This window comes from Saccoglossus kowalevskii, chromosome 9, assembly GCF_978046115.1.
Source record: "Saccoglossus kowalevskii chromosome 9, keSacKowa6.1, whole genome shotgun sequence".
NCBI classification, from domain to species: domain Eukaryota; kingdom Metazoa; phylum Hemichordata; class Enteropneusta; family Harrimaniidae; genus Saccoglossus; species Saccoglossus kowalevskii.
In genome coordinates this window covers 6,719,853-6,742,772 of record NC_140649.1, presented here as the reverse complement: position 1 = coordinate 6,742,772, position 22,920 = coordinate 6,719,853, and the positions used below count along the sequence as shown (strand labels likewise).

General features: G+C 35.1%; 1 protein-coding gene across 1 annotated transcript in view; it reads left to right on the top strand.

The window, feature by feature from the left end:
* The window catches only part of LOC144344202 (U6 snRNA-associated Sm-like protein LSm4), a 30,140-nt gene extending 10,391 nt beyond the window's left edge, over positions 1–19,749 (top strand). The window contains exon 5 of the mRNA XM_085503093.1: positions 19,583–19,749. Coding sequence (XP_085359219.1) covers positions 19,583–19,665 — 83 coding nt within the window. The 3' untranslated portion in view covers positions 19,666–19,749. The remainder of the gene's footprint in view (positions 1–19,582) is intronic.
* The last annotated feature ends 3,171 nt before the right edge of the window (positions 19,750–22,920 follow it).

Here is a 22,920-nt window from a genome sequence, read left to right as displayed (position 1 = left end):
CTGATATTATTGATATTCTTCTGTAGACTATATACCCTACAATTGTAGGGTCTACTACTATATCAGATAATACTGTATGTTGTGGTCACTGATATAAGAACAGAATAAAAACAATTGTCAAATTTAATGGAGGTCATAATAGTTGTATTCATTCAACCACAAATGCGTTACTTTGATCAGAAAAAATATTGTTTGTTTGGACTTTTGCTGGCACATTTTGTTACATGACATTGAAGTCTTTCATGACCTGAGCTATGCTGATGTGTAGCCATGAATGGTGGGGTTGTTTTAGAATCCACACATGTTAATTGTCACTGCAGGCTGTACCTAATCAAACATTGACAACTTAGGTGCTTGATAGAGCACATCTGTTCTTCTAATGAAAAAAAAAATCTATAGCTTTGTGAAAATAAGAGCTTTTATGCCTGACACACACTGAACCAATGCATTATTCTAACTTGTCAATGAATTGTGTTTTGTTTCCATATCTACAAGGACACAGATTTCATTTAGTTTCTAAACCAGTTAGCTTTGACTGTGAATTAAGAACCCAAAATTAACAGTATTCAAATGAAAGATGACATGTTATTTTTTTCTTTCTGTTGATGGTGAAGCTCAATTAATTCATTGTAGCACCAGTAATTGATTTTCACATGCCTTTGTTGTGGCTGACTAAAAAAGTTTCTTCCCATCAATTGAATACAGAGTATTTTCCTGTCATTTAAATAGTGATTAGTTTTTTTTTTAATAAGAAATGATTACAGAAATGTATGAGTTGGAAATTATTTTCTTTGACAAAAATATCACTCATTTATAATTACAAAGAGATCAGAAGAGACCAAAAATGTTGAAAGATTATTTCATTCAAATTTCTACCAGGGAATAATTTTTGAATTCCAAGCTGTACTACAGAAATTTGAAAACTTTGAGTTTTTCATTGATAGTATTTTGACAGATTAAGGGGATATTGCTATCATTTATTACACAAAGACTGAAGGTTTGAAACGTGTTTCTCAGTGGCTGGAGTACCCATCTTATGAAGTAGACCCAACCCAAAACTACAAATCATTTGTCCAATTGTCATGTTGATGGAATAAACTGAACTGCCAAGAAGTATATTAAGAAAAACATGATGATATCGTATTGAAATCACTCCATTGTCATCAACAGCTGTAATGTGCATTTTTTCAAATTTGGTTTGTTACAAATTCCACGGAGTTTTTTCATATTGTACGTACACGAATTCCAGAGCCAATGGGTTAAAGGTCATGAAATTATATCATTGATGTAAACCCCTAACTTTCACCAACACACAATACCTTCTCGACTCTCTTCAACTTACAGGGATGAATGCAGTATTTCTGCTCAAGAGGAGAGCATCTTTACAATGATGTCATTGCTGCATTGCATTATGGGTATACATGTATGAGTCTGAATGTAAAATCGTCTACATGTCCAAGTAAAAGGGAACTCATACCATTTAGTATATACTGTTGCTATTTAAAATGATAAATGATTTTTCTCCATCTATAATTAGTGGCAATAAAACCTTAATGACAGTGTTTCAGTCTTTCACCTTGCTCTGACATTTTAAAATGCCTATTTGCTAGTTAAATAATTGAATAGCTGTGATTGCATTTCCTGATGGCAAAAGAGGGTAAAGCACACCTGTGTTTACCAGCTATGCATCGGTATGCAGGCTGTAATCAATAGTACAGGAAACCATAGGAGAAGCTGCTAACTTTTAAACTATTCACTTAGACATGTTTCTTTTATTCAAGATTTAAATAAACAGTAACCCAGGCATTCTGTACATTATTCAAGAGTAAATAGCACTAATTGTGTTGGCACAGAAGGTGTACCCTTTGGTGACAAACTAATTGATGATTGTGTGATATGGAGTTCAACCTATTGAAAGTTGGCCAAGGAAAGCTTATATTACTATGCTAAGAGAGTCCAATATTATATTAACATTCTCCTTCATGAATACCTTTTTGTTGGCTAAATTTGTGTATATTGCCTTTGCTGACATGAGTCAACATTAAAGTCATATTGTTGAGTTATTTGTCAGCAAATTTCTAATTACAATAAATAATATATTCATTATTGTGAAAAGCTACATATACAGTTTGGTGGTAGAGAAGTTAAACTCTGTGCTGTCTAACTCTGATGGGTTGCCCAATGCTGAATTATTGTACATGTGTTTGTTCTCAGTTACATTCATCAGAAATAAAGTAAATGTTTAATGCACAGCAGTAACCTCTGTGTAATACACATAGCAGTGGCCATCTCAGGCAGTAGTAGAGTAACCACTGTGTAATACACAGAAATGGCCATTTCAGGTAGTAGTGGAGTAACCACTGTGTAATACACAGAAATGGCCATTTCAGGTATTAGTGGAGTAGCCACTGTGTAGTACACAGCAGTGGCCATTTCAGGTTATAGTGGAGTAACCACTGTGTAATACACAGCAGTGGCTATTTCAGGTAGTAGTGGAGTAAGCACTGTGTAATACACATCAGTGGCCATTTCAGGTAGTAGTGGAGTAACCACTGTGTAGTACACAGCAGTGGCCATTTCAGGTAGTAGTGGAGTAACCACTGTGTAGTACACAGCAGTGGCCATTTCAGGTATTAGTGGAGTAACCACTGTGTAGTACACAGCAGTGGCCATTTCAGGTATTAGTGGAGTAACCACTGTATAATACACAGCAGTGGCCATTTCAGGTAGTAGTGGAGTAAGCACTGTGTAATACACATCAGTGGCCATTTCAGGTAGTAGTGGAGTAACCACTGTGTAATACACAGCAGTGGCCATTTCAGGTAGTAGTGGAGTAACCATTGTGTAATACACAGCAGTGGCCATTTCAGGTAGTAGTGGAGTAACCACAGTGTAATACAGCAGTGGCCATTTCAGGTATTAGTGGAGTAACCACTGTGTAATACAGCAGTGGCCATTTCAGGTATTAGTGGAGTAACCACTGTGTAATACAGCAGTGGCCATTTCAGGTAGTAGTGGAGTAACCACTGTAATACACAGCAGTGGCCATTTTAGGTAGTAGTGGAGTAACCACTGTGTAATACACAGTGGCCATTTTAGGTAGTAGTGGAGTAACCACTGTATAATACACAGCAATGGCCATTTCAGGTAGTAGTGCAGTAATCACTGTGTAATACACAGAAATGGCCATTTCAGCTAGTAGTGCAGTAACCACTGTGTAATACACAGAAATGGCCATTTCAGGCAGTAGTGGAGTAACCACTGTATAATACACAGCAGTGGCCATTTCAGGTAGTAGTGGAGTAACCACTGTGTAATACACAGCAGTGGCCATTTCAGGTAGTAGTGGAGTAACCGCTGTATAATACACAGCAGTGGCCATTTCAGGTAGTAGTGGAGTAAGCACTGTGTAATACACATCAGTGGCCATTTCAGGTAGTAGTGGAGTAACCACTGTGTAATACACAGCAGTGGCCATTTCAGGTAGTAGTGGAGTAACCATTGTGTAATACACAGCAGTGGCCATTTCAGGTAGTAGTGGAGTAACCACAGTGTAATACAGCAGTGGCCATTTCAGGTATTAGTGGAGTAACCACTGTGTAATACAGCAGTGGCCATTTCAGGTATTAGTGGAGTAACCACTGTGTAATACAGCAGTGGCCATTTCAGGTAGTAGTGGAGTAACCACTGTAATACACAGCAGTGGCCATTTTAGGTAGTAGTGGAGTAACCACTGTGTAATACACAGTGGCCATTTTAGGTAGTAGTGGAGTAACCACTGTATAATACACAGCAATGGCCATTTCAGGTAGTAGTGCAGTAATCACTGTGTAATACACAGAAATGGCCATTTCAGCTAGTAGTGCAGTAACCACTGTGTAATACACAGAAGTGGCCATTTCAGGCAGTAGTGGAGTAACCACTGTATAATACACAGCAGTGGCCATTTCAGGTAGTAGTGGAGTAACCACTGTGTAATACACAGCAGTGGCCATTTCAGGTAGTAGTGGAGTAACCGCTGTATAATACACAGCAGTGGCCATTTCAGGTAGTAGTGGAGTAACCACACTGTAATACAGCAGTGGCCATTTCAGGTATTAGTGGAGTAACCACTGTGTAATACACAGTCGTGGCCATTTCAGGTAGTAGTGGAGTAACCACTGTGTAATACACAGCAGTGGCCATTTCAGGTAGTAGTGGAGTAACCACTGTGTAACACACAGCAGTGGGCATTTCAGGTAGTTGTGGAATAACCACTGTGTAACACACAGCAGTGGGCATTTTAGGTATTAGTGGAGTAACCACTGTGTAATACACAGCAGTGGCCATTTTAGGTAGTAGTGGAGTAACCACTGTGTCGTACACAGCACTGGCCATTTCAGGTAGTAGTGGAATAACCACTGTGTAACACATAGCAGTGGGCATTTCAGGTAGTTGTGGAATAACCACTGTGTAACACACAGCAGTGGGCATTTTAGGTAGTAGTGGAGTAACCACTGTGTAGTACACAGCAGTGGCCATTTCAGGTAGTAGTGGAGTAACCACTGTGTAATACACAGCAGTGGCCATTTCAGGTAGTATTGGAGTAACCACTGTGTAACACGCAGCAGTGGCCATTTCAGGTAGTAGTGGAGTAACCACTGTATAATACACAGCAGTGGCCATTTCAGGTAGTAGTGGAGTAACCACTGTATAATACACAGCAGTGGCCATTTTAGGTCGTTTGTGGCGTAACTACTGTATAATACACAGCAGTGGCCATTTTAGGTCGTTTGTGGCGTAACCACTGTGTAATACATAACAGTTACTATCTTGGACAGTAGTGGAGTAACCATCGTTATAAAATGTAAATATTACAGTTTTTGTAAAAAGACCTAAATTGCAGGTAGCTAGTTTGAAAGTTAGTTATGCTCATTGTGTGTTATTTGCATTTGGGCCTACTTCGAAACATTGAAACACTGTTCATCTTTTTTTTCACCATGGCTTGCATGATTAAATTCAGGCAATTGAAGTGCTGGTATAATATAATATACATATTTTGAATATTCTTGCATTAACTCTAGCAGTCAGAAGGACTTGTGCAGAAGTAACTGTTCTTTGAACAAGAAATGTTTTGCCTGGCTTTACCTATATATGCCGACTGTCAACACAGCACGACACAGTCTGATAATTCTGACTTTACTTGGGTCATACTTCATTTCATGCTCGCTCATCCAGGCAGGAAAATAAATATTTAGAATGGGTGCAGTTCTGTTACTAGGCGGGTAAATAGATATCCAGTAACAGTCCACATAGCATTACATGTTTAACTATTTATATTGTATTTTAAATGTTTTTAAATGATTTCCTCCATAACTATGTTATGCTAGGTGTTGAATGATTTCTACACTACACTACACTACGCAATATTACTGCAGTTTATTGAGTATTATAGCAACTATATATGTTACCTTGATTGCACATTTTTTCTGTAGTCCTATGTATATTTCACACTAAACTATTATTTTGAAAACAAAAAAGATTTTTATTTTATTATATTTTTTATTCATTGAATTTGTTTTTTCGTAAGAACATAATCGTGTTTTAACTGAAAAATAACATTAAAATACATAACATCGAAAAAACAATGTTAGTGGAATGACCATAGCTAATTTGCATAAAAGTAAATAAATTTGATCTCATTTGCATGAAATAAACTTTTTAATTTCCCTGAGAAATGTGGGTGGGTTGGGTAACAGGAAACACAACATTTTATTTGGCCCGAAAGGTGCAAAAAAATCAGTTCGAAAAATATTGTTAACAGTAGTGACGTTGTATGACTAATTAAATGTGGCGATGTCCATGCTACATGCATCGGCCTATCCATACCATACTTGATATGTACATCTTACCATTTTTATCAACACTTTATGAATATTCCATACTTGATAACAACAATTACTCTCATGGTGCAATAATAATTAACTCGTAATCATGATGACTGAATGTTTATTTTGAAAAAAATATCGCCAAGAAATGTAAAATTTATTTTTATTTTGAAAACCATTCAGCATACAGCGATGTGCTTAAACGTTATGCCTAATAAACATAAATTAGCATATGATTAATAAGCATAATTTTATAAAATCATCATTCTATTCTATTCTATTCTATTATCTACATTAATTAATACCTCTGAGGTTGAACAGATCACAGCGTGTGAGTTTACTTAACCTTTCAAATTCCTAACTTGGTTTTGATAAATTGTTATTTTAGCGAGTTCCTTTTAAAGTTTCAATGACCGTATGGCAGTATTTTAAAGCGTTTTCTGCTATGTTCACAAATACTCATTGCTGCATGAGTGAATGGATGGAGACGTGTTAACAAAGATTTGATGGAATGCTTGTAACAGTTTGATACTCTCATGTGTCCGTGACATGCATGTAGTGCCCACCAACAGTGTTGCTTATTCTATGGTGGCCATAAATATTGACACTGAACTCACTGATTGTTAGGTTAAGATTGGTAGTTGAACTTGAACCTGATGGGGTACATTGAAATGTTTACTAAACCTGTTCATTATTATTTTAAAGTATTTGATCACCAGCTATCAAATGTTTGTTGCCGTACACAAGTCCTGGGTGGTGTACAGTTGTAACTACCTGTACATGCCAACAGGTGGTATCAGTCTCACTGTGAAGGCAAAAGGTTTCTGGGGCTATGATGGATGGGTATACATAGCCATCAGACAAAAACATTATCAGGCTGTCACAGAGGGATAGACAGACAGTCATGTTATTAGGCTGTTATGGTGGGATACACACAGACCTCAGACAAAAAGCTGTCATGGAGGGGTATACATAACAATTAAGCTAGAGGCTATCAGTCTGTCATGGATCAAGAGGTACAAAAAGACATCAGGCAGAAAGCTGTAATAAAGGGGGTACACACAGCCTTCCTGTCAGACAAAATACTTGGTGGCAGCTATAAGGTAATAACAACAAGTCTGTCTGCTGGCTCTGCATGGAGAGTTGTATACATAGCCACCCAATGTACAATTACACATCTGTATATACATGTAGACATAAGGCACCAGGCAAAATTGCTGTCACTTGGGGGAGTAGTCATCAGGGATACAATTCTGCCAGACAGTCATTGAGGGTATATTCTGCCATAGATGCATGAACAAAATCATGTAAAAAAGGGGTTTCTATTGAACAGGTCAAATTGTCCATAGTTTGCAGGATGTTTTGAGCAAGACTACTGGACTGTGAAATTACTTAATACAAAATGTGTTACCTTTCAACACTTTTCCAATCATGTGTTACTGGAATGTTTTAAACATTCGTTTTATTGGTCTATTGAGACCTTGACGCAATATACGTTTTTATATTTCTTATAATCATTTTAGTCATAATCAATTCTGTAAGTTGTTTATTGAACTTTATTTCACTAAATCTGTCTACCTGGCCCACATTTTAGAATTATCCAAGCAAATCTGGAAATACCATATCCTCTCATCCATTTACAGTATTTTCTCTATTAGAATTAAATCTTGAAAAGAAGCGCATTAGAGTATTTGTATTTGTTGTCGGTTATCACAACTAGAGATACAGATGCAGGGAATGTTATGTGATTACTAAAACAGCTGCCAGTTAATCCTACAATGGATTAAGTTGATAGATTAGGGAAAACAATGATATCTGTTGTCATAGTTTAATTTATTAATATTTATAATTGGAGCATGAATGGGTTTTATAGAATTAGCCAATTATTAGAAAGTTCTTTATAAGTTGATAATTAAATCAACAACTGGAAAGAATTCTGGTCACTTGTACACTGTAGCATCTGTTGCATTCACAATAGAGTCACCAATTATTATATTCTGCATCCGTCGTTATTTCTCAGAGATGCCTGGATTTTCAGATTTTCTTCAAAGCTGGTACGAAGACAAGTTATAATAAGATTACAAGATTAATAATTATCTATTTATTTTTGATTTGGTTGACCTTTGACAGACTGGCAGCCATTTTTGTCACAAAATGCACCAAAAATCAACATTTGGACATGTCATCAACCGTTTCTCGAACGTACCTTAACCAATTTCATTCAAACTTGGCATTGACATCAGTCATGTTGGGTTACTGATGCACGTTTTTTTCGTAATTCGATTCAAAATGGCGGACTGGTGGCCATTTTGTTTTTTATGAGTGTTCTGCCCATTTTACAGAGATGATTTTACAGATTGGGTTTAAATTTAATACAAAGGCAAGATATAATGGGTTAAATGTTTTGTTTTTTTCAACAAGTATATCACAAGTCATGATACATGGAATATCGCTTTGATTTATTTTGTTGACCTTCAACTGACAGCCATTAATTGTCCCAAAAATCAACATTTGGGCATGTCATTAACAGTTTCTGGGGCAAGCTTTGACCAATTTCATTCAAACTTAGTCTTTACACCTGTTTCATGCACATTTGTAGTTATGCTAAATACTATCCCAATATTTAAACATAATCTGACTATCTATTTCATTGTTTGACAAAGTCACTAAAAACTTGACATGACTTGTTTTCTGTGATTTTTCTTCCAGAAGTGATTATTTCATCTTCTTTTTTTTTTGCTTGATTTATATATTGAGAATATTTCATCCTATCAAATTACACTGACTGATAATGTGATATGTTTTCAGTCTGACAGATTTTCACAAAATGTTATTCACAATATCAAGCATGTATTTATATATATATTTACCATACCTTGTGTTCAAGATCTTCATGTTGATTGGGTAGAACATGGTCACGTGATCAAGATCTTCATGTTTATTGGGTTGAACATGGTCATATGATCGAGTCCTTCATGTTGATTGGGTAGAACATGGTCACTTAATCGAGATTTTCATGTTGATTGGATAGAACATAGTCATGTGATGATCAATAAAACTCCTCAATAATGAAACTCCAGTGACCTTAATTTTGTTTTTGTGCATATACAGTTAAAAAAAAAATGTATGCAACAGACTGTAGGGCTCAGTTCATGTTGTGTTTATTTAATCAGTATAATAAAACATGTACCATTAAATTTCTATTGGAAGCCCCATCCCTAATAGATGTTGCACCCATTCTTTTTGAACAATTGAAATTCATCATTTCTCATATGTGTAGATGCTATAATAGAAACCACATCCCCGATGTTGTATTGTACCATTATGATAGAAACCACTGCTTTCTAATACAGATTTTTCAGTACTGGTAGTTACCTCAGTCAGTAGTTCCCTCTTCAATTCATTAAAACTAAATATTAACCTCTTCTTCAGTTACTAGAGGCACATGACAAAATTGGCAAAAATTTTCTAGTATTTTTGCTGGATTTAATTTTTTTTTTTTTCGAAAACAGTGAAAATAAATTTGTCTACAGTACCGGTACTCCATAAAAATTACTTTGTACCCACCTGTTCAAACAGTGCATATTAGAACACAAGTTATCATGAAGTGAACTAAATAAATAGAGTTGATGAGAGTTGTGCAGTGATACTGTTGCTTGGTTCTCTTAGACAACTTCAAACAAACAATTTCTGTTTGATTTCTATCAGCTTAATCATCATTGACATGTCTTTTATTTATCAGTTCATGTGTCACCTTCATATTAGTCCAGCTGGATCCAACAAAACAGTGGCTGTAGAGAACAAATACCTCAAAGTATGCACGAAGACACGCAGCGGAGGTTGATGCGATGGCGTACTGTCTTGAGTGCATACTTTGAGGTATACTCGTAATAACCTTATTATTATACATCTTTTCCTTCCAAGGATACATCATGGGAATGCCGAAATCCAAAATGCTTAGAACAAAATCCAGTCAAACTCTGGTGGCAGCCATGTTTGTTATTATTATCAGAGAACACTTACGCATGTAATCATTCCATATTTGGAATTAGCATTTCCGAAAATTACGGCATGCTGTAAACATTCCTTATTTTGAAATTGTGCGGCACTTTGACGTCACATTCAAAAAAAATTGTTTTCATCAGACACAGAAGCGCCATAGTATGTGGCAGGAATATAATCCCTTATTTCTAATAATATGAAAAGATTGCAAAATAAGCTTGATTCAGTAAATGGATTTAGAGTCGTGCAACTAGTTTCTTAATGTAGCAATGTGTGTTAAGATAACGCCCTTCAAGATCAGTCATTCATCTTTTTCTCTCAATTCAGCAGCTCTCCAATGATGGATTTGTCAACCAGTTAAAACACACTTTACTTATGCTGTTCAAAAACAGTTGCCTGTAACACATGCTCCGATAGGCTACTGATCTGCAAGAATTGAACACGATTTGCATAATTAGTTGGTCAGATGTACATGTAGTGAGAGCCATGTATACCAAAGTCCATAAGCCAGTGACTGTATTTTAAAAACATCCATAGTTTTACATGTACATCAGATTTTAATCAGATATTGTATATACTTGGAATATAACACTGAAACTGTTGTCTATATCAAATGCAAAGGTGATAGTCAGCTAGAAAATACTAGTATGCAATTGACAATAACTTCATAAATTTGTCACCTCTTAACATGGCCTATTTTCCAGCTCATACTATTTTCCAGCTCATACTCGTAGGATCTAACCTATTCTCAGCCAGTTTATTGAGTATGTTAATCTTTAAGTTCAATAATTTGATTTCAACAATATAATATTGACAAAGAACAATGTCACTTTGATACATGTGTACAATGGCAGCCATTTTGAACAGGATTATACTCATGTTGCTGTGATAATCCCAACTGGTTGGTTTGTTTGTTTGTTTGTATTACTTAGCTACAACAGAATCTACTGTGCATGTCATGGGAGAGTAAATGTGCTTAGAGCAGTTGGCCTGTGACAAGTTGTGATTTGTTGTAAGTGTATCGTTTTAAAAGGACTACTTTCTTCTACCGGTTAACTTATAGGTTTTACACTGCAATTAGAATATGTTTGCTATTTGGATGATACCTGAACAGCCTATTGCTAGAGTTACACAGGAGAATTTTATTAAAGCCAAAGTTTTGCTCCTTCCACTAATTAACAGGAGATTATTCCTTGTGCGTTTATACGATTGTAGCACAACGAGGTCTGGAGTTTGGTTCGTTTGAAGTCTTGCAGGAACAGTGCCCTTGACGGGCTGGTTCCCGTGACGGTAACTTTGGGGCTCTCTGACATTTTGATATAGTGCTGATTTTTTGTGATTGAATCTTATTACAATGTATGTCAATGTACTGGTATTTTGTCCTGTCTGTTTTTTACTAAATTAAATCAATGTACAGTTAGCTTGTTGGCACATTTTTTCAGTGTCAAACATTTTAACACTTATTTTCCACTGTCGGAGTTGCTAAAACGTAACAGGGACTATGTCATCCATTGTAACATGTGGTTCTGTGGAGCTTAACTGAAAAAAAAAATTAACTGGAAATGATACAGGAACATTTACTCGATCTAAAACTTGAGAAAGCAAGCCTGCCTAACCTTAATAAGTGTTGACGTCCACCTGTGAAAAAACTAAATATTTTGATGTTATCATTCAACAGTGACCCATATCAGTCTGATGACTGTACATACTTGTAAATTGAGAACCTTGTCTGGATCTAAGTTTTCAGTGTCCGTAGTGAGTATAGAGTTGATATAAAGCCACTTAGATATATTAGATATCCAATAGCTGTGAGTGTGATATGTCCAATAAACAATGTCTGCTTTTAACACTATTGACATAGGAACATTTCTAACTATCTACATCTTGTGGCAATAACTGATGAATGCCCTATTCTAGTATTCATATAAGTGCATTAGTGTTGATAGCATAGTCGTCGTTTACATCAAACTTGCCTTTGATGAATGCAATTTTCAAATCCTACCTGGTGTTAAACACCAAAAAATAAAGGGTGGACCCCCAATCCTGCCGCAGGCTCAATTGGGTGGTCAATTTCACTGGCCAAGATTCAAATTCATTTACTAATGCTCTGTAGGTGCTTATGCTTGTTCTGGGGCTTGTTTAATGCCATGGTAATGAATTGCTATCATCATGGAACCCAGTAACATACAAATGTAGTCTCCAACATGTGGTTTGTATGGCAAAATGTATTACTGTATAGTTAGTATCGCATGTACTTTGATACATCACAAATGTGTTTCTATGGTCACATTTAATGATTGTGTATATAAAACATGTACAAATGCACTGCTATCAGGTGTGTCTATAATTGATGTATTTTGTGATGAGTGATAGTTGGACGCATTGAATATCACTCCATACATACCATGTATTTTTGTCAAAAAACTCTGTATTCTATGTTGGGACTACTGACTTGCACAATGCTGTATGACCCCCCCCCCTCCCCCCACAATGCATGTAAATGAATCAAATCATTTCAAATGCCCTTCTCAGTGCACTTGAATATGTTGACGTCACAGAATACTGTGTCATCACTGATTGGTTGTCTCCATAACTTCAGTACATTTCCATGGAAACTCACATGCATAGACTGACTTGTGTGTAAAGGCCGGTCAAACTATTCAGACCATTTCACTGGTCTATTTTATTTGTAGATTTTTCAAAGTCTCATGATAATAGACTAATAGTTTTATTTCAAACTCTGCACAAATATAAGCAGCCGGTAAACCCAGGCTGAACAAGAATGCAAAATAAAGATACAAGTAAGAAATGAAATTGTCTGAGATGTCCTTTAAAGGCCCCCTGTCAGCTCGCTTACTGTGTTTAAACTGATCTACAGTAGTAAAAACAACACAAGATTAAAGTCACTACAAAATAAAAATACAATTGGAATTATATTACGAACCCCTACAGCATGGAAGGGAGTGAATAAATTTAGATTATGCCTCGAGGGAAACTTTTGACAAATTGGATAATTGTGGGTATAATGTAAAATGCTGACCTTATTGAACTGATTGTACCCGTTAGTCAGCTATGATGTATGATTTCCTTAAGGTGGTGTAATACAATTTCACAAGTCTTTGAAAATTGATGATTGTTATAAAAGGTCACATATGGAAACAAATATTTTTGATATAAATATTATCACTTTTGTGCTAATTACAAATTTAACGCATTGAAAAAAACAAAAACGACTCGATTATATAATTTATAAATTTCTTCCTGAAGATAATGAAACATTGTGTCAGGAACAATATTATTAAAAAATTAGAAAGGGGTATTGAGATTCAACAGTTTCAGTAGTTTGTCCCATTCTAATATATGAGTGAAAGAATATGTTCTCACAAAAAAACTCCTTTATGGCAACTTTGTTTGTGAACATTTATTGATAAACCATGAACATACATATACAAACAAAGACATGAATCCAAGGTATCAAGTTTTACTCAATCTGAGAAATCTGAATTAATAAACGAAGTAGAGGATGATGAAGCTGAAATATCCATGAACAACAAACACATACCAGAATTATATTTCAAGAGTAAATTCTTGTGGTATATTTTAAGTCTAACTGGGCCGGATCAAAAATATTTCAGTATAAGGTAGTAATAATGATTTTGTAATCATAAAAGTATTATTCCTCATGTATGACCCCTATTAGCTTATAATAATTGCTTGTTTGTGTCACTCGGAATGTTAGATTTGTTCATAACACTTGGAATTGCTTGTCATCTGTTCTGAGATAACCGCACTATAATCAAAATAACCCAATTTTCATCTTTATATATTATTTTTGTCTATCTACGAGATTACATCAGTTGATGAAAATTTGTATACGTTTTGGAAGTCACAACTATATATTGAACTACAAGAACTTTTCAATAAACTTGTTATTGGTTACTTAATATTCTGTATTACATCTGTATAGTTGTCTTACAATAAAGTTATCTCAGATAGAGCAGGATAGGGCTCCACTTCTTGAGGTGCAATATCATCTTACTTGTCCTACCTTCTTTTGCAATGTAATTTTCACACATAAATTTGTTTACAATAAGATACAAGAAGCCCGAAAGTTTGGCTTTTTCTCTTTCATTTTACAAAAATATGTGTTTTTCTTACAAGCAAACAAATAAAATAGAAAGTAATGTTTCACTTTAATAACTACAAGAACTTTCTCAGAAATAATTTGTGAGGACATTCTGCAGAAGTCACTGTGACTCAATGTCTTCAGTTCCTCACTGCTGAAAAAAAATATGATTTTTCATGTATTGCAAAATTGGAGTGATTTACACTACAGCATATACATAGAAGCATGGTTTGGTATTTTTGCCATGCAATACTATACTTATTGATAGTGACACCTCAATTTAAGAAAATTGAACTATTTTTTTTCAAAATTTTTTGTGCTTTTTACTATTGTGACAATAAGGGAATACTTTTCATTGTGTATTCATTTGGTATCACAAAAGTCATTTTGTATTACATGGATGTGAACATATTGTAAAAACACAGCATGCTTTTAAAAGTTGTAAAAAATTTTGAGACGCTCCCTGTAGCACTCTTGTGTGCAAACAGCATTGTTAGACAGTTAAGTCTGTATGAGTGGTTCCTAAAGGCAGCAGAGTAGGAGTAACAAGTCTTTGCATCTCTATTTGATTGTCTTCCAAATCTCCTTAAAAGAAATTACTCAAGTGTTAAGTGGAGTGAAGCTTATTTAGATTTTACACCTTATGATATTACCACCCTGGCTGCTTGGTATGCTCTCATAAATTGATATATATGGTAAATGAACACAAAGAACCTCTTTACAATGCACTTGTTTTTAACTTAGGTATTTTTCTTTTTACTTGTTTACTTGTTGCCAATACTTGCTGTTATTCTGAGTATCTCTATTTGTGATTTGTACATGTACGTATTTAAGTCCTTCTATGATATCTGCGCTGCAGGAGAAGCTTAACATACAAGTGAACCTCAAATAAAATAGATGATTTTTGTATGTTATTAAATCCCTCTGAATGACGCCTGCACGCATCTATGACTATCCTTGGGTAGTGCTCAATAAATGCTGCGTTGTAATGAGCTAACCGTAAGATTAAAATAATTAGAAGAAAACTTGTTAAGACTTCTTGACTCTTAGAGATGTCTATTGTTGCATGGGAAGGTAGAGGTAGGCTTGAATCATAATGGGTGGTCTATTGAGTATAGTTTCACAGATTCAGGTATATATTGCCACCAGCAAGATTCCATAACAAAATAGAACCACCACGTTATGTGGGTGGTGGGATACATGCCCTATAGGGGGTACAGTGACCAGCCCCTCTATCCACTCTGCAAACAAACTTGTGTATGATATATGTTTCTTATCAATATGATACTTGTGATAAAATTGCATTTATCTGCTCAAAATCTTCCGTCCTATGCTGTCATTGCTAGATATTGACATGGATCTTGGTTACATACATCAGGTGACACGTGCATCTACGTGTATGTAGTTTATAGGTGTTCTAGTTTTAAGCTTGCTATGTGTAAACTCACATTTCTGTAGTGATGTATGTCACTGTATTGTAAGCAGTAGTTTATGATATGCTAGAATTTCGTCCTGTATTTCCTCTTATCATATGAGTGATTGTTCGTCGTTGTCATCTGTGTCAACTTTTTAGCTCCGCTGTCGACTTTGTCGGGCGGAGCTTATCATACGAGTGATTGTCCGTCGTCGTCCGTGTCAATGTTTTACTTTTTCGACTTCTTCTTGAAAACTACAAGCCTGAATGCTTTGATACTTGATGTATATGTACCTTGGGCAGACCTCTCTTAGATTTGTTCATTTCGTGATGATATCTTCAATTCTCCAATTTTGATGGATATTTTTGCCATTTTCGGTAAAAAGTGATATTTTCAACTTATTGTTAAAAACCTCAAGTGTGATTGCTTTTATGTTATACATATAGGTACTTCAGGAAGACCTTTCTCAGATTTGTTCATTTCGTGATGATATCTTCAATTCTCTAATTCTGATGAATATTTTTGTCATTTGGGATAAAAAGTGATATTTTCGACAACTTGTTAAAAACCGCAAGTCTGATTGCTTTGATACTATACATATAGGTACCTCATGTAGACCTCCCTCAGATTTGTTCCTTTTCTAATGATCTTCAATTCTTAATTGAAATGTGCTTTGCTAACAGCGGAGCTATCTCAGCCAACAGGCTGCTTGTTATTCAATGTAACCATTTTAATTCCCCTAGGGAAATTTTGAGCATTAAAAAAATATGAGATGTACTGTCACATACGTCACATGCATTCTTTTATCCATGTGACATTCTGAGTATATCAGTAACAATGTCTTGATTTTCCCATTTAGATGTGCCCCCTCTATGTTCTAATGTGGTAATTACTAATATAAGCTTACCTTTCAATTTAGTTCATTTTATACCGGTAGTTGGTGTAAAACATGTTGAAAAAGCGACATGCAATTTTAGCAAATTGTGGTAAAATGAAGTAATAGCGAAATGTTGATTTAGCGAATCTCTCTTGTCATTGTTGATTTCCTGTTTTCACAATACTTGTCTGTCGCTTGCCAAAACAAATGTGCAGTTATCAGCTCCATAAAAACAAAGAAAAATTTCAAGTGTAATTAGGAAGTGCCCCAGATTTTTGTGTTCCGGATTACTTGTATACAAATCCCAAAGGCTTGGCCATTTTGAATTTATAATAAAGTCATTAGCGACATCTTGAATTAGCGAATCAGTTCTCTCGCTAAATCCGCTAAAAGACATGCTTGTGAAAAAGACATGTTTTACAGCATCTATCATAATATTTCCTCACACCTGCGTCCCTAACTACCTTGTGTCTATTTACACACCACCCAGTGACACCAAATTATAATTGATAATGTTTTCCCTTTAGCTGTTTCTCAAATTTAAGGCTGTTGACTAAATTTCAAGTGTGAACACAAACCTAAAAATTTAGGTTGGCCTAAATAAGTTGTGCTGAGGAAGGGGGTGCCAGAACCAGCCCTAGTTTTAATCCCAACCTAACTACTATATGAACAAGTGCCAGATTATGCAATCGCCGCTATCGTTGACTAAATATGTGAATTAGGTTCGTGAGCTGTGTTGCACTGTCTCAAAATCTTTTCACAATTGCAGAAATGATGGTTGAGAGTGTGTGAGAGAAGTGAATTTGACTGTTAAAAAGAAATAAAATCATTGATTGTTACATGGACGATAGACCAAATTCAAAATGAAAGACATGAAAAGATCACAGCCCAGTTAGGAGATATTGAAATAGAACAATAGAACAAGTAAAAAAAAACGCTGAGACTTTTGTGAGCGGATTTATAGCAATATTGAAAACAACAATCGTAGTGTCTGAAAGAGAAAGTCTTGTGATTTTTTTCACATTTCCTCAAAACTATTTGTATCTACCAGTTATTGTCTCTTCCTAGTGTCAAGTCTCGACACTGTCGCCAAGTTTCCTCTTAACAGTTCAAAACAAATCAAATTGCACAGTTTATTTGTGCCCAATTTCGCCGCTATCCATGACTCAAATTTGTTTGAACTCCAGGACAATTTAAGAAACTACATTTTCTTCAAGATTTCCTAAATATATACAGACAAAATCTGAAGTCTGCCATGTTGTACACTTCTGACAGAACAAATCTGCATTCCAATGGACGGCCTAAATAATGACATATTGACTGTGTGAAAGCGAACCAAATTTTAATCTTGTTTATCCAACAAACAATAAATTTGGGCTGGCCTTAGGCAAGCTAAATGTGAAACAGGCTATAGCATTGGTAGTTGTTAGTTATATAATGATGTGATACAAGTATCAGACCTCTAAGCTTTTTGATAAACTCAGAATCAAGCTCATGGACTTGAACCTGTCGGTCTAAATATGTTCATTTTGACAATTATATATCATCAGGATTGACTGTCGTTTTAGTCCTGTTAGGATGAAGCTATGCCCTGTGGATTACCTGTGGATTGCACTGGCCTGATAAGTTTGAGGTTCAGATCTATATCTACATCTGACATGCAATGCATTCTAGACACATTCTCCCTGTCAGTGTCACTAAAATATGCAGTTACTTTGTGCTTGGCGGTATGAACCACCCATGCTAATTATAAAGCTCAGATTGGGGTGAAACGGGGAAATATTTATCTTCACCCAAAATAATTAAAGTGGTACTATGTAGGCCTTTGAATACACTGAGATAACGGCAACCAACTATAACTTCACAAAGGAGAAAGTTCGGTAAAAGTTGGGTAAAATCCTGAAAATGGACAACTGGAGGCCATTTTGTTTGAATGAATGCTGTTCCAGAGCCATATCTTTAATATACCTCAACCAATTATGTTCAAACTTCAAAGATGCATTAGACATCATGTCAAACAATTGCACAGTAATTTGTTTGATGATCCAATTCAAGATGGCCGAATGATCATCATTTTAATGTAAAAATGCATTATAATGAAACATATCTGCCATTTGGTCCCAGATGGTTGACTTATTTCAGTTTTGTTTACTATTGATCTAACAGGGACTCTTTCATGTCATGACATGACTTAGCAAATAAATTATTGTGATGTTTATTTGCTAATATAATGTGAACTTTTAGGACATAATGAAATCATCAATCTTGCACCCTTATGAAAAATGATGAAGTCTTACATTATGTGGCATTCCTTATCTGTTATTGAATGCACACACCCAATTACTGCTTGTATTGAATTCTCTGTTAGTCTAGTCGTGTTCCCATAAATCACATACTATTGATTCTATTTTTACTTTGCCTAAAAAGTACAACTATATTTATTACATTCCTTTTATTTTGGTTGTTAATCCTCGTAAATCTCTCGCAATCAACTAAAAAAAGACTAATACGGAAACACCAATTGAAAGTAAAGTTTTCATTTCTATTGTTATCTGAGAGATTACTGTAGCATACAAAGTCTCAATGCAGTATCTAAATATTATTGAAGCTGCCCAAAATAGCATCAAATCTGTACTGAAAAGAAAGTACAACAGTACTGGTGTGTAAAATTCACTGTTTGTATTCAATAATGAGTTGTTTTTGTTTGTTACTTGATGTGATTACTGTGACATACTCGAAATAATTCTGTTTAAAGAGCCATTGCTTGAAACGTCTAGGTATTTTGAATAGTTACTTTAATAAGACAACGATTACCAAATATTATCTACTTATATATCATAATTCTGTGTACTAATTTTTTTCTCTAAAACCACTGGTGATATTGCTTTAATATTTATAGGTATCTTGGGTGGACTTCGATCGGATTCTTTATTTTGTGATGATAACCTAAATTTTTTAATTTTAATTAATATTTTTTGGTAAAAAAAAAATATTATTTTGAAAGCATCTTTGTAACTTCTTTGATATTTTACACATTGTTACAATTGGTGATGCTCTAACCAATTTGTAGATTTATTTTGTGGTGATGTATTATTGATTGAATTTCCATAGAAACCACTTGCCTCATCGCTTTGGTATTGTTCAGTATACTGGCACTTGCACATAAAAAATGTGAGTTGTGCCATTCAGTTCCCAGAAACTGTCATCTGACACACAATAATTATCAAAATGTTCAATTTCAAGAGTTTTGTTTCCGTAGAAATATATCTTACAATTTTATTTTCTTTATTTGCAGGTGCATTCGGAGGTCGTGGTCGAGGGGCTCCCAAACCAGGTCAACAGAAAATGGGGAAACCCGGAGGACCCAGAAATAAATGATAGAATCTCAAAGTTTAGATTTGTATTTAATATTTTTTCGTCATTTCGTGTTGCAGGAATAAACTATGGTTTGGTGCAAATAAATTAATTTCATCTTCTTTTCTTGATATTTTTTTTAGCTTATAGTTTCTGCTAGATCTAACAAGTTACTTGGCACATTAACTTCACAATAGAGGTTAAATGAACTTCTTTTCTTAAAACTCCAAGAATTTGCAACTTTTTGATACATTTGAATTCATCAAATATATATTTCATGATCATGTGCAAATTACAGAAAATATCTGCATTTGAATCATTTTGTCACAAAATCGAAACATTTTGCTGTGATAAAATATATTTTTGTTTTTCTTCATCCCTTTCATTACAAAGTCAGCTTCTGTTACCTGCATAATTTTATTCATATGTTTTCATAAAATTCGATCAGACAATGCAAAATTATAGAAGAAAAAACAAGAAAAAAGTGTGAAAAATTATGTTGTCCAAAAGGTGCAAATGCTGTAACTTAAACAATTTTATGGAAAATTGACGTAGATTATAGGAAATACAGTCTAGAAGACTTTTTAAGTTTATTGGATGAATTAATAATGTTTTATTTTGTTTCAAAATAACTTTGAATGATGTACCTTTTTTTTTTTATTGAAAATCAATAAAATTTCTGCTCCATTCCAGTGCTGCTTGTTATTTACCCTGTCTGTCTGTCTGTCTGTCTGTGTCAGATGTCATTAAAACATACAACATAAGTTTTCTAGAATTTTGCACAGGCCTGATAAGTTTAAGGTTTAGGTCTGTGAATATAAATTATTTAAACTGCATATTAATTAGCTATATGTTCCACAGTAAAGCTTTCCCCAACCTGTTACTACATTCATGTGTATTTTGTTTTTTTGTGTGTCGTGCATTTATCACATTCACTTTGCATATCATCATCATACATTTTATTTCACCACAGTGATGATCGAATATGGCTTAGCCATAGTAATTTGATTTTAACCTTGCTGTAATGATAATGGAGTGGTAAGGTATGTTACAATGTCTGGCATTGTTGTCATTGCTGCCAATGTTTCTGCTGTTGTTGTTGTCATCGTTGTTGTTAAAGCCAGGATAACTCAATTAGGGGAAAGAGTTCCTTTTGTACCCCCCATCCCTAACCCTAATTTTAACACTCCCCGTTACCCAATTCTAGATAACTATAGATGTCCTTAGGAGGGGCATATACAATTAAATGGGGAGTGCTGGAGGGTAGGGTTAAAGATGGGGGGGGTACAAAAGGAACTCTTTCCAAATTAGGTATTTGCCCTTCATCACCTTGCAGCTAGCATTGAGATTTTTTGTGCCGTCCATTCAGGCACAACCTGGTGCTGGGATTTCTTTAGTTAAGAAGTGTTCAGTATGGATGTAAACTAAGTTTGGCTTATTATTGGCAAAAAATGCTACTACTCTATTTATGAATTTGAATAACAAAAAAATAGAAAAACTCTTTGATGTTGTCTTCAGTTATTTTTGTATATGATGGGTGTTTCATAACAAAAATCACAAAACGTGAACTGTTTTTCAGGGCTGCCTGGGCTAATTTCACTCAAACTTGGGCAACTCTCTCAATTTGATTCAAAATATCTAATTGGTTTATGTTTGTTGCTATACAATGTATGATATGAGAATGATCTTGTTTCTATGAAGTGACATTTAAATTTGACTGAAAAAAAAACTTGGGATAAGACGCAATTTGAAGTAACACCATATTTTTAACCTGCTCAATACCCCCCCCCCCCACTAAAAAATGAGGGACTATATCATTGACAATGACTTGTTGATTGAAGTCTGCATAATAATTAACCAGATATATTTGTTTTTAGTTCTAATTTGCATATATTAATTACAAAATTTACATAATTCAAAGAACTACTTCAGTATGGTTAAGTAAATATATTATGGGGTTCTGCTAAAATGGGAGTGATTCAACCACACTAACATTTGAAAAGTTTACCAGATGAGCACACACTTGAAATGTGTCGATCCATTTTGAATCCAGTTGGTTTTTGCTGAAATCTCATTCACAAATCAAATCAGCTTTGTTATTCTGGTACTGTGCGTTTATCCTCTTGTAATTATATTTGTTTCAAAATAAATGGCATTTGTTGGTGCCCATGTGACCCCTTGATACACTGAATTACAGCTGGTGTTATCAATGCTCCAAAAACCACCTGTTAAACGTATTTGAGCAGCGTATCAGATAGTTAGTATGATTTCATGGCTGTGGTTTAACCTCTATTATAATAATCAATTTAATTAGTGGTATTCATGTGTGGATGGTTTCACAATATTAGTACGTGCTCTTGATGTATTTGAGGTTTAGCGCGTTCGTGCATGGTTTACAGAGCCACGTAATATAAAGAAAATGTGACTTGGGTCGTGAATATCTACGACACAGACAAGCAGTACGTTATGGAGAAATCTGGATGTATTCCGTGTCGCCTTGGTTTGCAAATTACTATTAGTTTATATATATTTACACTTCCCAATAGAGCGCGGTTTGGTATTTTTTTTTAGATTGACTGAATGATTCACTGAGAGAGATTGTGACGGTCGTGTGGAGTAAAGACGGACACGTATGTGTGCCAGTGTACGTATTATTAAAGTAGTTCCATGTAAGTACGGTAGTTAGAACAAAGAATATAACGCATTGCCTACTGTATACAGATACAGGAAAGAAATAACTAACTCGTATACACATTGAATAGTCGTAAAGTGGTGATCGAAATTCCGGCTTTTCATCTAGGGAATTTTAACAACTACATTAAAAAATTGTATGTGAGCGTTTAGGGACTCTGTTATTATTGAATTTTGTGTGTTTTAAAAGGCACGCCAAAGATACGTCGCTCGTATTTCTTGAACCACCCACCTGGTTTCCTTAAGGCAACAATAGGTATGCAATTATTTCGTTCGATCTAGTTACGAAAGTTATGATTGATTTAACGAGTTCTCGGACTGCAACGTGTTTAATATATTCGTTTTATCTCCCCTTCTAACCCATTAATATTTATTCAATTAAATTGTCGACTCCAGGGCACTGTATCATACGCCCAATTACCGCGTCTTTGTCCTCTCTGCTCCTGTATTTGGCTGAATTCCGTGGCGGCTTCAGCGCTAAAACGACCCGGTGCTTTGCTGTTAAACTTTTTGTAAAGATGCTATTAAAACAAAATACACACACCTGGGGACCCACAGACAGAATGTCTTCGACGTGCATGTCGAGAG